We start from the raw sequence: 17,019 nt of genomic DNA, 5'->3' as shown, positions 1-17,019 counted from the left end.
AATAGGACAGAAAGTCTCTCCAACCATCTCTGAGGAAACACTGATCGGCCACAAGAGACAATCTAAAGTTAAAAACCACAGAAAAGCCCAATCTATACCCTGTTATCACGTTGTCTATATGTGATATTCTCCTGCTTAATGCATATAGAAGTCTCCATTGAATACAGATGTTAAGGTCTTTGGCCACTAATTATTCTTATTCTAATGAACTTTTTAACTTCCTGACACTTTCAATCCTTTATTTCTAAGAATCCAACATTTCCAAAAAACAGGCAAAGGGGGAGATACTTTAGGCTTAACAGCTGCTTATGCACATCTCAACATAATCATCTACTTTAGGGCATGCAAATGGGCCTCCAAATCTGCAAGCCACTGTTGAACATTTGCAGCCAATGTTTCTTTTTTGTACTAAGATATTTCATTATCTTCAAACAATCTATTAGTTGTACTATTGGTTACTTGCATTTGCCAAGCAACCCAAAAACTTGCTAATGCCCAGTGGCCACCATTTGTATCATTAGTGGGTACTGGTGGAGGGTTTCCACTCTGCTGCCTGCAAGACCTGGCATATTTACAACTCCAGCAAATCCCCATGAGGGATTCTGCAAACCTCCATAGATCTACAAGGATGGGAGCACAAATCTCACACTAGTTGGGTCTATTTTTAACTTTATCTCTCAGACTTCACACTCTCGCACACATACACACACTCTTCATGGTCTATCCTCCAGAGCGTTGGTCTTTTTCTTGTATTTTCTGCCTCATAAAATATTAGATGGACTCTGGAACGATGAGGGAAATTATTGGTTCTCTGCAGTTCTTGGCACAGTGCTAAAACTCTACAGGGATTTGTCCTGAAACTTCTGCCCGGTCCGTGGGCCTAAACTGAACACAGTACACATCATACCCTGAGATCAGACAATGTTGCACCATTATTTACCTGATTATAATGCAAATCCTATGAGTTTAGCATCTGTTTAAAACTGTAAATCTCCCTAACAATGTAATCTAACCAGAAGCAATGTTTTAAAAGTACAAGTAATTTAAAAGTTATCTCTTTCTCTTTCAAAAATGTTTCTAACCAGCCACGATCGCGATGAGTGACACCAGATTTTGCCTGCTAGTTGTTGTTGTTTTTCTTTACTGCAGCGCGCCATGTAGCCTCACACACACACACGAAATCTCCCTGGACTGAAATACTACTCCTCATACATATTAAACATCAAACATGGATGAGGAGACACTGAAGAGACTGAGAATCGGATATTATTTTGGATATTAAATAACAAACTGAAAAAGCATGAAAATGGTTTGTGTTCTTATTGTTATGCTTAATTGTGCTGTGAGAGCAAGAGAGTGCACAAATGGCTGAAACTGTTGTAATTGGCTGTTTTGTGATCGATTAGGTCACTTGTTTGATTTTCATCTTTAGTATGGATAGACAAACTGCTTGTCATCTTGTTGTGTCGCACCTGGTTAGGGTTTGTCAAGAGTTTTTCAAGAGTGATCGAAGTTATAAATGAGACAATGTTAGCAATTATTATTCTCAGAATAAAGCATTGTGAAAGAAGCGATGCAGTAAAGGGCATTTAAGTGTTGCATTGAACACCAAATAACTGTGCTACCTATTGTCGTTTTTGCCATACTTCGTCCTCCTTACAGTGACACACCATTCTTGTCCTGAATATACATCTTCCCTGTTCCCTTTTCGCTTTCTTTGCGGGACTGTGTCTGCTCCCAGAGCTCTCTCTGGCCTATTTACGCCTGTTCTCTGTTCCATTTTACTCTCCCTTCCTCCCAGTGCATATTTTTTTGCTCTGAAATGCCTACGTACTTGTCCTCGCCCAGTCAACATCTTGAAAACACACACAGAGGTCCGTACATCATCGGGTGTCATGTATGTGTTACATGTATGTGACAGCTCTGAAGATGCTACATGCATGAACCAGATGGAAGTTTAGGGGGTTTCAGGGTGCATATGGATTTAGACATGTAACATTCTATGACATCGTTAGTACGAAGGAACAGAAAGCCTTCCGCCCCACAAACATAAACATAAATTCTTAACAAACATTTAACAAACATTTAAACGACATTCTACTAGATTTCTATAAAAGAATTTGATTGGAGTTTTTATATTAGTCGTGAATGTGTATGCAACCAAGGAGTGTCAAGGAGCGGAGCTCCCCATAAAGCATGGATTTCAAGCAATTTCTTCTCATAAATTAAAGCAGACCAATGAAACAAGAGCTTGAATAGCTGGCTCATTGCCTGCAAGAGTGATAATGAACAAGCCGCTGATGTACTCACTGGAGAGGGCCTTCTCATAAGTCTTCCCCATGGCAACAAAGTTCCTCAAGCAAGGGTTGAACTGCTCCATGATGGACTGAAATAGAAATAGCACAGCTTTAGTCAGCACAACAGCAGCAGTTTAACAGGCATACTCACCAATGGCAAGAACATCAGTGGGACAAACACAAAAAGTTTAATGGGAGGTCACATCTTTAAGGATGCAGATAATCGACAGGTGAACTTCTAATTCTAAGTCTCAACTCCATATTACAATCAAATTTCTGTCTGTTGATGCAGTGCATGTGCAGATACCGAGAAAGATGGATATAGAGAGAGAGGGAGCCAGAGCTCTCACGCCCCCACTTTTCAGAACACTCTCATTAGTGGGACTTGGAAGGCATCATGCCAGCTGGGATTTGCCGTTCCATTGTTGCTGTGAGCACAGAATTGTGGGAATATGTGGAGATCTACCCACAGCCTGACTCACCTAATCCAACATTAAGAGTTGCCCTTTAAAATCTATTCATTTTCTATTGAAACTCTTTATTGACCTCATCCTCTTTTTAAAAGAGCTTCGCTGCTCCATTCAAAGTAAAATCTCTCAACTTGACGAATTTTTTTCTGAGCAAGTTTGCCCCAATGTCCTGTCGTTCCTGTTTTTAAAGGCTTTATCACAGCTTCCAAAATTGTAGGGCGACATATAAAGAGACAGAAAAAGGGTTCAAAATAGTATACCAGGAGACAGAATAGGAAAGCCAAGAAGAGCAGAGGATGTACAAAAAAAACAACCAGCAATAAAGCACTGTACAACACAAACACTGTGGCAGCTATGGAGAGAGAATGAAGCTATGTGAATGAAAGTCTCCACTTTGGGTTTTACAGAATTGGAGTAGAAGAGAGAAGTTGTTTATGTGATTAATTAAGGTCGACGGTAAACTGATTTCTTGGGAATATACAAAATCCCCGCCACCCAATGCTCCAGTTTCAATGAAAGCAGGTTTCCAGTGAAAATGAGGACAAAGGCAGAATGTATTTTTTTGTGATTCAGAGGCCTTGAGGAATGGACTGTCAAAAAAATTTAATAAAAAAAATACCTCAAAGAGCATGCAATTAATAACATTTATAGCGAACTAGTAAAAGGACAATATATCTAACTACGCTAGTTTATCAGATGCTTTGGCTCTTTAGATAACAGGCATTGGCAAATCTCTACGCCCACTAGGCCAATTAACAGAATTGCAGATTAGCCATTTTTCAATATTTGTCTGTAAATTTATTGTGTAAATATTCTTTCAAATAAATGTTTCATTTCAATCTTTGCCAAACTTGCACAAACAGCTAAACAATGAGGAAGATGAGTAAGAAAGAGACAAGGCAACTAAATCAGCTCCAAGTGAATCATTCATAAACCTCCATAAACTGTCACGTCTTATCTAACACAACATCTCAACTCACAATTATTTCTTATGTAATTCATCATCTGCTGCATGCAATCATACAGCAGAGTCTGTCCAGGGGTAGTAATCTTCATTATTAAGTCTTTAAAAAGGAAAAAGGAAACACAGACCAGCAAATAAACACCAACAAAAGAGATGAGATCAAATAAAGGCACAGGAGAAATTCCTGGTTGGATGCAAAGCAAGCCCAGCTGGCGTGTTTTCATCAAGGAAGGAATTACACAATCATAGTTTGATGGATCTCACTGCACCACATGCCTAAGAGATGAGAGTGCATGATCATATGACTGAAGTGAAATGTGCGACTGGTATTCATGCAAGGACCAGTGAAGCTTTTGCATGTCAAGTTTTGGTGAAAAACAATGGTGAAGTGATTTCTGCACATTTTAAAACCCATTTATGATCAGTATAATATATGTCCAGAATGCATTGCAAACCTTAAAATCTCATCTTTTCTATGTGGACCAAGCCAATAAATTTAACCAAACTGCTTTTCCTCTCCTCAACATTTCCCACAAAGCTCCGTCCTAAAGAAATCCGTATTATACATGAACCAGTGCCAAGCTGATGTCCACCCAACATTTAATCATTAAAAGCATTAAAAACACACCGCTGGGAAAACTTTCTTTCCTTGATTAGTCCCACAGCAATCAATCTAGGTTTAACAAGCATGAACGAGAGCAACCAAACCCACGATAAGGGTGTCTCTGCCAGACACTAAACACAGATTACCATGTGAATTTCCCAGCACTTCATTACAGACATGTTCATTAGGATGTAATTAATAGTCTTAACTAATGAGCAAGATTTTATGTTGATGCATATTCAATCGGCTGGACTGCCAGTTCAAAAACTGCTGAGGGGAATTTTATGCTCCCCGCTGAAATGAAGGTGTGCATACATTACAGTATAAAGTACAGAACTAGATATGCATGGTTTCGTTAGATAATACAAATCCTCACCGAAGAAGAGAGTGTATAATTTTCCCTTTTTTATAAAATAGCGCAGAGGATCAAATGAAGCACCATTTCCACAGTCCATTAACAGATAGCCTATCCAACCACATCAGCAGAAAAGTACAGCATTTGTGGCAAAAATGTTCAGTGCATCAATTCTGTTTCCACTTTTATTTAACTTTACCCTGAGAATGCCTTGATAAACCAACTAAAGCATAAGGTCCCTTTGAGAATATGAATGAGTCCCTTCCTCAGATTTTCTGAGGCTTTGTCGTGGTAATACGTTGAGAATGGTTAGTATTTGTTGAACAAGCAAGGTTGTAAACTTGCCTTATTTACCACAAACACACCCTTATATCATCAAACCTGTATATACCTGCTACAACACAAGCCTGTGATCTGAAATCTATTGCTGCAGTCTCAGACAGCTTGGAGCAGATTGATGAATTTAATCAACTCTTATGTCAGTGTGTGCATGTGTGTGTGTGTGTCCTATAACAATCTATGCTTCAGTGTCAGGTGGGTGCACAAGTGCCCGTTTTCATCTTTATGTCATCAACATACACAGCAAAACATAGTTAAAACAGCCGTGTGGCCGGCCACTGATGTGAGTTGCAGAATTGCAGTCTGGCGAAAGCTTCCTGCTGTTCAGCATTATGTAATGCTCTTGAGTCCTACGGCCTCAGGACAACTGAGTAGCGAAATGGATAATGATGATGTATATTAATCAGTGAGTCTGAACAGGTTTTTGAACCCAAATGTCAGGGGTTGATTTTAAACGGCTAACCTTCTGTTCAAAGCATTGCATTACACTGTCCATTAATTATATTATTCTGTGCTGGAAATAAACTAAAAAATAAATTCTAAAATGATTCAACTTATTAGAATGATACACAGTTGGCCTCAAAAAGTATTTGTACACTTACGTCACACTGTATAAATGTCACTGCATGACTTTCATACATTTTTAAATGTGGCTTAAAACTATTGGGGCCACTATAAATCCAAATTGACAAATTTGCAACTTTATGCCAATATTCTGCAAGTATATAGAGAACAACGAACTAAACGTGGGCAGGGAAGATTCACTCGCTAAATAACTAAGCTTAAGGTGACCCAGGCTTGCATTTTTCCAACTGGAGACATTTTCGCTTGTTCAGAAAGACCGCTTGCACCCTGAAACACTGTCATTTACATATTGTAAGATTACCTAAACAAAACATTTCAGCTTTGTCACAAACTCAAGACACTTTTTCTAAAAGATGTAAAAACAATAGGCAATTCACGCACCTCCTTCATGTGTGATGTTTGTACATATTACATGTGTGTATTTAAACCACATAAACCCTTGTTTATCACGCAAAATGATTCCTTACCATATACATACATAATGTTCTATATCTACCCATCTACGTTTCTACTCATCTACGTATCTACCCATCTATTTATCTATCATATACTTACATATGTTGTTCTGTTCCAATATACACTCACCTAAAGGATTATTAGGAACCTCATACTAATACTGTGTTTGACCCCCTTTCGCCTTAAGAACTGCCTTAATTCTACGTGGCATTGATTCAAATAGGTGCTGAAAGCATTCTTTAGAAATGTTGGCCCATATTGATAGGATAGCATCTTGCAGTTGATGGAGATTTGTGGGATGCACATCCAGGGCACGAAGCTCCCGTTCCACCACATCCCAAAGATGCTCTATTGGGTTGAGATCTGGTGACTGTGGGGGCCATTTTAGTACAGTGAACTCATTGTCATGTTCAAGAAACCAATTTGAAATGATTCGAGCTTTGTGACATGGTGCATTATCCTGCTGGAAGTAGCCATCAGAGGATGGGTACATGGTGGTCATAAAGGGATGGACATGGTCAGAAACAATGCTCAGGTAGGCCGTGGCATTTAAACGATGCCCAATTGGCACTAAGGGGCCTAAAGTGTGCCAAGAAAACATCCCCCACACCATTACACCACCACCACCAGCCTGCACAGTGGTAACAAGGCATGATGGATCCATGTTCTCATTCTGTTTATGTCAAATTCTGACTCTACCATCTGAATGTCTCAACAGAAATCGAGACTCATCAGACCAGGCAACATTTTTCCAGTCTTCAACTGTCCAATTTTGGTGAGCTCGTGCAAATTGTAGCCTCTTTTTCCTATTTGTAGTGGAGATGAGTGGTACCCGGTGGGGTCTTCTGCTGTTGTAGCCCATCCGCCTCAAGGTTGTGCGTGTTGTGGCTTCACAAATGCTTTGCTGCATACCTCGGTTGTAACGAGTGGTTATTTCAGTCAAAGTTGCTCTTCTATCAGCTTGAATCAGTCGGCCCATTCTCCTCTGACCTCTAGCATCAACAAGGCATTTTCGCCCACAGGACTGCCGCATACTGGATGTTTTTCCCTTTTCACACCATTCTTTGTAAACCCTAGACATGGTTGTGCGTGAAAATCCCAGTAACTGAGCAGATTGTGAAATACTCAGACCGGCCCGTCTGGCACCAACAACCATGCCACGCTCAAAATTGCTTAAATCACCTTTCTTTCCCATTCTGACATTCAGTTTGGAGTTCAGAAGATTGTCTTGACCAGGACCACACCCCTAAATGCATTGAAGCAACTGCCATGTGATTGGTTGATTAGATAATTGCATTAATGAGAAATTGAACAGGTGTTCCTAATAATCCTTTAGGTGAGTGTATTTAAAGTCAGAAATAAATTATAATTCACCCTATGTATTTTTAAAAAGCATGTTAATGATTTTATTGTAACTAAAATCATATTTATTTTCATTCTTTTTTTTAAACATAATTCTTAATCATAATATCACAACTCGATCTTCCGGTGAAACAACAGACTTCTCTCAACCGATTCTCCATCCAATCAACAATAGATGTAAAGAACCTAGTCCGGCCCCTACATTTGTTCTTTTTAGATTTCTTTCAAATGTATGTCACAGTACTGAATAAAAGATCTGGTGTTACTTCCATTTCATCATGACTTTGAAGGATTGGAATTTAACAATTTACTTCCTAAAAACTATAAGACTCTGTGGCTCCACACACACACACACACACACACACACACAATCCTAGCTTCAAGACAACACTGACTCCAGATCAGTTTTACCATTTTGTTACACTACGACACTAACAGCAAGAGTATTCTGCCCTGATGTGGGATATCTTCCCTCCAGCTTCCCACATGGACAAAGATCTTTCCGTGTCCACTGCGGATGCTGCATGTCATTTAGTTACAGCTGTCTCACTCCTACAAGCCGCCCTGGTGCTCATCTTACCAATTTCCATTTCAGATGAGCCGCTGTCTGTGTACGTGCGTGGGTGTATGTGTGCCTGTGCGAGTTCACCGTGAACATCAGCACTGCGTGTGCATCCCACTTCAGAGTGAGCTTGGAGAGGTGAGGTAGAGAGAGAATGACTTCCTTGCCCATATATGGTTGTGTCGGAATTCCCCCGCATTACTCTCTGCTACAGTGTATTCCTATTCCCTGCACGTTTGGATCATACCATCTGATCGCAGCAGGAGGGGGAGTTTGTGCAGCTAGAGCTCATTACCTTTGACTGATGGAACACTGTGTCCCCCTTCGTTCCATCACCTTAATTCATTCACAGAATCGACAATGAGAAATTAGTGAATCGCAATTTCAATTTCAGTGCAATGAGACAATGATGAATACGACTGAGATGCATGTGCTGGTACATGTGCCTATGTATAATAAATGTATATAACGGGGGCTGTGTGTGGGCGGGTTCAAGCACACGGACACGGTTTTGTCTTACTGCTGATGTACCCTCCCGTGAGATCTCGGATGAAATGTCACTGCAAAAGATTCCAGCATTTCCAAATGATCTCCTCCTGTCTCAAACACACACATATGCGTCAAATCATTCCTCTTCCATTCACCTTCAATCAATGTCTCTCATTCTATTGTTTGTCCTCCTCTTTTCCTCTGACTGTTAAAGACACAATAATCAAAAGAAATTATATTTTGCAATGAATAAAAGAAAGCAAATTTTAGGTTGAGATTTAATAATAATTTATCTTTATTTAATAAATTTTTTTTTTCAGTATTTTAAAATGTTCACAAAAAAAAAATTTGCACTACAATAGGCTACCTAGAATTGGAAGTAATGGTATGCGAAATATATTTATTTTTATTTTTATGGGTGAAATATAAAATGAATATTCCCAGACATTCCTTGACAATTTACATTCACTCTGTTAGACTGCTACCACATCACTTCCAGTGCAGATTTGCATTTTTTTTTTTTTTGGATGATCAAGACAAATATAGAATATCTTCACTGTAACCTACACATTTGTGCATCAAGGATATTTTAATAGGTTTCTCTCATTCCTTGCCAATTCCATCCACCATCCTTAAACCACTCTGCCTGGCAGGAATGCCAGTAGTATATTTGCCCTGCTGTCTATTCATAACAGGCATGACAGAAACAGACTCCTCTTTACAATATCCATCATGGCAGCCAAAGGACCACATTAGCCCATGGAGTGGAATGAGGGGGACGGAGCCAAAATATTGTCACATAAGCAGATCACCTTTGGGTTTGAGACAAAGATATCACAGCCTTGTGTTTAAATGTCAAAAGAGATGTGTTCATACATACTGTATCTAAGGACCAAAATATCAATATCATAGACGTGGGAGTGGGCTCTTTCAGTAAGAAACAGTTTGCACAGACCACCGCAAATTTTCTTTCGGAAATTTTAAGTCTAGTTATGCTAATATAGTTACTTTGCAGATCTGCTGAGATACAAACAATTATAAAAGAATTCATTAGAGCACACAGATGTCTCTGTTTAGCGCTCCAGGAGTATATCTGTGTGATTTGTTTGAAGTACAAAAACATTTTGTGCCTATGAGAACATGATAATCTGATGATGCGCTGCTGGCAAAATAAAATCTTTTCCTCCTCTTTTTCTCATTCACTCTTTCATCATCACTGACATTCAAGCAGCTGGCCAGCCTCTCACCTACAAATCACACAGAGACAACAGTGCAGTCTCTCTCTCTCCATCTGGATGCACACATAAAACGATTTAATCTTACCTTAGCCTTAACCATAAGACATATATGCGTCTATTACTAGCTATATTTAGAAGAAAACCAATACATTCACAGCCAATCTACTGTGAAAACATATTTTCAATGTAGAAAAGCAACAACACAGGTCACTGTGGTGTTCGGCTTTAGCTAAGAGTCAAGAAAGCAGGACATAAATTAATCATTAAAACATTATGATGTAAGTACGTGGCCATCTTATGAGTACGTGGCCATCTGTAAATACCAGGTTTTTGTATAAAGACATAAGCTTTGCCCTTTTCAGAAGCTTTTGTGATCTACTTGTCTCAACTAAGAATCCCATTCCCTTCAGAGGTACCAGAGGCACAGACAGTCAAAAAACACAAACGCAAACACACAGTCCAACAGCTTTCGTCCAACATGCTGTTAAGCTACCATCTGTCTTCTATCTGACAGCTTACAGCACAAAAACAAACAAAAACTAAATTTAGGACAGATTTTTAATGACATCTATATTCTTTTAAGGCTCTCTAGATGACTTGGAGTAAGATAAAAGGAAAAGTTGAAACTAGGACTTGTTATATAAAGCCAAAGGGATGCATACTGTGCCACTCTAATTGCTATGCATATGAAATGGGTAATCAAAACAGAGAGAAAACCCAACTGACCTCACCCAAAACTCATAGCAAGCCTATAAAGAAATCCCTGCTCCGCCCTGAAAATCCACTTCATTTCATTGATAACCCACAGCTAAACACAAAACAAACACACACACACACACACACACACACAGATAATGTTGATTTTGGAACGAGGTAGAGATCCATCAAACAAAGGAGCTTTGGGTGGATATAAGCACTGTTTCGTTGTGTTTACAAACACATTTTAAATGTGATCTTTTGATAGTTTTACCAGTTGGACTCTCGCCTATTCAGCACCACTTTCGTTAATGGCATGACCCCAATGGGACAGTGAGTTTAAATCAGGGGTGTCAAACTCAGGTCCTGAGGGCCACTGTCCTGCAGAGTTTATCTGAACCAGCTAATCAAGGTCTACAGGATTACTAGAAACTTCCAGGCAGGTGTTTTGGACAGTTTGACACATGTGGTTTAAATTATGACAAAATTGAACAGAATTCTAACAGACTTAACTTCCCATAACTCTTGTTTGGAAGTACAACATACCTCTTAAAAACAAACAACGCAAGAGCATAATTCACCCTGATATCTATACATCAAAGAAGGATCCACGTTCAAGCGTGGACATGTGGTCAGGTTGTGGGCAGTGCAGCGTGGTACGAAAGAAACAGCCTCCAACAGATGACAATATCTCTGAGGTCTGACTGTCCTACTCACCGTGGGCACACACAAAGTTGAACTCACACACAAACCCTACGCCTTTGGCAGAGGCACATTCGCACAATCAGACCGTTGGTCTGCGAGACACTACCCACACACACACACACACACACACACACACAGAGGCACATGCACATACTGACACACATAATCCATTGGCCCGTGAGACACTGCCCACACACACTGGCAGATGCAAGCTGAGTCACTCGTAAGTGCAGACGGGTGGATTCGAGCTCCCAGGGTCCTGTGAGATTACTAAGCAGCTGCCTGGCGTACACACAAACATACATCGACATGCTCCCAAAATCACACATGAAGTTGGACAAAAGAAATTGCCATCAGATCCAGTTTTACATGAGATATGTTACATGGAACTCCATTGAAAGATTTGCAAATTTCCAAAAAAATTGGCAGGCTTTTCATTCACCAAGCTTTGTGCCTTCTGTGTTGATTAAACAGTTTGGTCATATTTTACAAATAATAGTGTAGTACATCATTTTTTTAGCAAATTTAAATAAATTTCATAGATTTCTCCCCCAAAATCAGTGTAGAAAAATGCACAAAGTTAAAAAAAGGCATTAAAAAGACAGCTATGCAGTCTCGTGAATCTAAAACAGTGTTTCTCAACTAGATTTGCTTCAGAACCCAGATTTTACTTTGGACATTAAGTAGCAACCCGACACATTAGCAAAATTGTTTATTGTTAACAACTTGCAAAATTATAAACATGGCATATGCTGAATGGGACAATTGAAAATGTCCAATATTTCAATGTAAACCGAACACACTGAAGTCAGCACGAACCATGTCTATTCTAGTATTCTAGTTCAAGACAAGTGAACCATTAAAAAGAAGGTTCACTTGGACTAGAATTTTAGAAAAGTTTGTTCATGGTTTGAGGAATCGAGGATAAAGGAAGTAACCTGTACATGTTGGCATCTGTCTTATTTGCGTTAAATTAACCTGTAGCAAAATGCTAATCACCAAAATAAATGTTTTACTAAATATATATATATTTTAAAAAATGATTTTTGGGTAATTCAATTTGGTTAATTGGGTAATTGAACTTGGTATTCTGTTCAGGGTGTCATGTTCTCAGGTGATAAATTAAAGAAGTTGTATTAAAGTTCTTCGGCAATTAGCATACTCTCTATATTTCAGCCAAACAATTCTTACTGTTGCTATTCTATCATCCTTTTCAGTCACGGTGAAGAGCGTCCACACATTGATATGTTTACCTGTTGTACCTTATGTTTACCTTATCCACTTTGTGTGCACAGTATAGACACTGACACGGAAAATGCGTCATCGGGGAAGCACTAATTAAACATCATAGTTTCGGTCAATGGTTTCAGTCCTTCCAAACTGTTTGGCAAAAAACGGAAAAATAACTTATTTTTCTTTTTTTTTGTGTGCTCTTTCTGCCAAATATTTTAAGTTGCCAAAATTTCAGTGCATCACTACAAAATACTGTAGAGTTTATGTATCCAACAACAAAAGATACATAAGATAACGTTGCATTGCATCTTTTTGAATTTAACAAGGTTTTGCCGTGCTGTCTGTCATAAAACAGACCTGCGACCTAATTCTGGATCACGACCCCTCAGTTGAGAATCACTGAAGTGAAAGATGATGCCTGATGATGTCAAATGGCCCACTACTTTGTTCTTCTATCTGTGAGTGCTGTTTACTGCTCCACTGCATCCGCTGTCTCTTTATTTCTTATAATAGAGAACCCCACTGCGGCCTCACAATACCCATAATTATAGAAATCACAGAGACTAAAGAAGCCAAGAGACCCAATGAGGAATGAATATTCTCCCACTTATAGTCTGAAAGGGCAAAACAACCTCACTTCTCAAATCTAAAGGTGACTTGAGTTCCCACTTCTCAACCCTCATACACTTAATACAACATACGCTACAGGATATCGAATTAATGATATAATGAGGTTTAATAAAGTCATTATTCTTGGAGATAATTACTTTCTAAAATGTCTTTTTGAAGTAGTCAATTTTATAAATTATGACTTCATCCTGCTTAAAATCATCCTATCTATGAGAACATTGGTAATGCGTAAGCTTGATGTCTTTAGTTAATCCTGAAACAATCAATCAAGTACAATCCAGCAGAATTTTTTTTTTTTTTTTTTTTTTGAAATTTTCATCAAGGGTCATAATAAAAACATTGGAGATGGTTTCACTGTAAATACTCTGAAACTTCTGCCATCGACAAGAAGATAACACTAATGCATGCAAAATAATCCTGAAGGAGGATTACGTGGTCAAGAAACGTCCAGTTATTAAACTAAAGCTTTTCTTTTGGCCGGTTACACAACTTCTCCAAGCTCATGAAAAATGTATCTCCATTAGTAAGACTTACAGTAGAAGAGAAATAACTACCTCCTTTAGGACCCGAGATATTATCATGACCTCATTTTGACCAAGTTAGAGCAGCTTTCCTGTTTGTTCACATACTGTTTTTGCTGCAGGTTCTCATTTCCTCATAAGCACACATGTACATGTGACTAATCATGTTTTTTCCAAAGCCTGCAATTAAAACTACCATACATATCCAACCAGAGGAAACAAGAATCCTAATATTAACAAGTCAGCTCTGCAAAAAAGTCATCTACTATTAGAGATGACTGACATCCAAGAGAGCGCTAAAAATGCATTTTGTACACATTGTGTATATATTACTATATTTGATCTAATATGAAAAAATACATAACATGTAGTGTGACATACATAAGTTAATCTAAACCTATTTACTATTGATGTTTGTTTACAAGCTTTGCTCAACTAATATTATCCAATATATATTTTCCTAATTTTTATATAATTACCACACATAAACATTTTATGACCTCATATTATTTAAAATTTGTTAATTTCAAAATTAATGTCACACTGCAGGACTATTTACCTGTAAAAAAATGTTTTTAATGATTTAAAAAGAAGAAAACCTTGCTATTGTGAATGCTTTTGTATACCCGTGACGCCTTATTTTCACATAGCACATTAAAATATTGGCATTAAAAAAGGTGCACTTGCAACAAAGTAAGTAATATAAGTTGCAATATTCTGCACAGTTTTCCTCTGAACCCACAGAAAAGTTAAAAGTTCGGAAAAATGCCATCCCTGCCCAAGTAATAATAATGTCCCTTCCTTCTCTAGCCAAGGATATTAGCTCCACGGGTTGGAATTAACAGCCTAAACATTAAAGTCCCTTAACAGATGTCTGCAGGATTGGACTAACACGCTTCACTGGGTCAGCCTCAGCAGCCACCAAGGTTTAGTTTGGTGAGTCAGGTGGTTTCAAAGAGGTAGCCTACGCTACAACAGACGTGAGCTCCACCAGGGAAAAGCTGGCAGAGAAAAGAAGTAAATGTACGTTCATAATCGTATGCGTGTGCAGTGGGGATCCATGGAAGTGTGTTAGTCGCTCTTTCCAGTTGGGACTCAGATATGCTCCATCTGTTTTACACAATCAGCTTCATACCACATTACAAACCGAGAACTCATTTAGAGCTAAACAAACCCTAAGTTACAAACAGGGCAAACATTTACATATTAAGCTTTTCACAAATTCCAAACATGAAAAAAACAACAACACTAGAGGAAAATCCACAAAAGTAAACTCTTGAAACATAGCTCTTCACATACAAGTGCCCGAAACTCACTTGTCTCCCAGTGAGTTGACAGGTTCAAGTATTTGGCTAAACTGGTTCTACACTGAAACCAGATATTTCTGCCTTTACGTACATGAGCCTCTACTCTGCATCATTTAAAGGAATAGTTCACTAATATGATTTCTGTCATAATCTAGTCTCAGTCACTATTCATTTTCATTGTAAAAGATATGCTATGTAAGTGAATAGTGACTGAGGCTGTCAGTCCCTCACGATCTCTATTTGGGTCCCAGAATTGAAAGTGACAGGTTTGGAACAGCATGAGGGTAAATGATGACAGAATGTTCATTTTTGGGTGAACTGTCCCTTTAAGCAAGTTATTAATCAGCAAGTAACTTTAAAAGAGAAAACCTTTGCATTTACATTTTTATATTAGGTTTACAATATGAACAAATAAATCTAACAGAGAATACATCAAATACAACCAATGCAGTGTAATTACTAAACTATATAAATCTGCCTATACAATAATAACAGTGAAACTCACCTTATAGACATTCTCCGTTATACGGTGCACCTCATCGGTCCGGGACATTTTGGAAGCTTGAGTCAGAACCATAGACGAGAATTTTAATTTCTACTGCAGGAAAATGTTTCCGAGAAAACACGCGAGGAGGAGGAGGAAGAAGAAGAGGAGACACTGTATCGTTCAAACAGAGAGTGTCAGAGGCTGAGGAGGATGCGGGAGCTTTTATATGGAACTCTCTCACTGATGCCCACGCGCAGCCGCCGGAGTGGCGGGAATCCACCGTACGCGTTCATCCTCGTCACTGGAACTGCGCTTGATATTCCAAAGGACTCCGCCTCTCCTCTTCACCTTCTACCCTGCGAATGCGGCGCGACGCGACAAAAGAGCTTTCTTTCTTGGTTATAACAGAAGCGTTCGCGTTAATACATAACGCGGGCAGTGAAAGAGCTGCAGTCAGATGTGAGACCATTTATTACAACATTACGTCGCGTGCTTGCAAAGAGACTGTTATCATAATTGCAGCGTTCATTGCGCGTCGTTACGCTGTGTAGAGGGGTGTCAGGAACAGTCTGTCCTTTGGATATGGATAGACTACCATATGCTCAAAATCGCCCCCTAAATCCTCATTCTCCTATAACCTATTTCATTATAGGCCATCCCTTTAGGGAATGAATGAAAACGATTGCGCCGGAAGGGATGCCACTTTTGCATCGTTTGTGCTTGCCGTTTAATAATCATTTGAAACTTAGCAAATTGGCAGCTAAAGTAGTAATGAAGATCTATATTGAACTCTGTCATGGAAACTAGAGTATAAACCAATTAAACAATTTAATAATCAATTAATAAGGAAATTAATTATACCTATATGATGTTAGCATATAAACATGGGCTGCATCCGAAATCGCATACTTCCCTACTATATAGTAGGCGAAAAGCAGTATGTGACAAAGGAAGTATGCCCGAATTCACTCACAAAAGACTTAGCCTACTTGCCTTACTTCCGGCGAGATTCTGATGTGTGCATACGATGGACATGATAATGACAACATGTACGTCCAGATATATTCATACTACACAAATTCATACTATATAGAACGTGAAGTACTTATTAAAAACAAGTTCCTCGAGAGAATGCGATTTCGGACCATGGACTGTAAAAAATAGTGACCCGACAGTCACAGTGCATTATGGGTATTCTCTAGCCATTGAGTGTCCATTGGTTTTGCGAGTTATTGCGGTGCATCATGGGATTGAAAGTGCACTCGAGACTGTCCACTATGGTTTTGGACACCACTACAAATGACTGTCCCCTCAAATAGTGATTTCAGACATTTTTAATTCATTTTAATGAGCTGAATCTTTGAAACCTCCTAAAAAGACACTGACCCTTTATTGTGGCGACATGTAAGCGTGTGAAATGCGCAAGTCATTGCATCATTCATTTTTAGCAAAAATTGTGTTCTACTTGAAGCGCCGCTACTATACCGATCAGTATATGACATAAAAGTACTCGCTCTCATGGTAGCCTATTCGGTCTTCGCAGCCGCAGCGCTACTTCAAGTCGAACACAACTTTTGATTTAGTAAACAAACAAAAAAAGAGTTCAAACAATTTGTTCACTTAAAAGATTCATTATCACACAAAAGTTTTAAAAAAATTATCTCTAGAACAATATGTATCGTATTGTGAAAAACGTCATAGGCCTACAAATAAATTTAA

At 38.8% G+C, this 17,019-nt stretch overlaps 1 protein-coding gene across 13 annotated transcripts in view; it reads right to left on the bottom strand.

Moving 5' to 3' along the window:
* The window catches only part of baiap2b (BAR/IMD domain containing adaptor protein 2b), a 52,308-nt gene extending 36,532 nt beyond the window's left edge, over positions 1 to 15,776 (bottom strand). For 7 of the 13 annotated variants that reach the window (XR_014630079.1, XM_084433718.1, XM_084433716.1 and 4 more), the window contains exons 1-2: positions 15,319 to 15,609; positions 2,311 to 2,386 (exon numbers count right to left, since the gene is read on the bottom strand). Coding sequence is in view for 10 of the 13 variants with exons in the window: in XM_084433718.1 (XP_084289844.1) it covers positions 2,311 to 2,386; positions 15,319 to 15,390 (148 nt within the window). In the remaining 3 variants the exon portion in view is untranslated. Of the gene's footprint in view, positions 1 to 2,310; positions 2,387 to 15,318 lie in introns of all 13 variants that reach the window. The other 6 variants (XR_014630080.1, XR_014630081.1, XM_084433713.1 and 3 more) reach the window with 3 other exon arrangements.
* Between the last annotated feature and the right edge of the window lie 1,243 nt (positions 15,777 to 17,019).

Source organism: Rutilus rutilus (genome assembly GCF_951802725.1).
Source record: "Rutilus rutilus genome assembly, chromosome: 16".
NCBI lineage: Eukaryota > Metazoa > Chordata > Actinopteri > Cypriniformes > Leuciscidae > Rutilus > Rutilus rutilus.
This window is presented reverse-complemented; position numbering and strand designations above follow the sequence as displayed.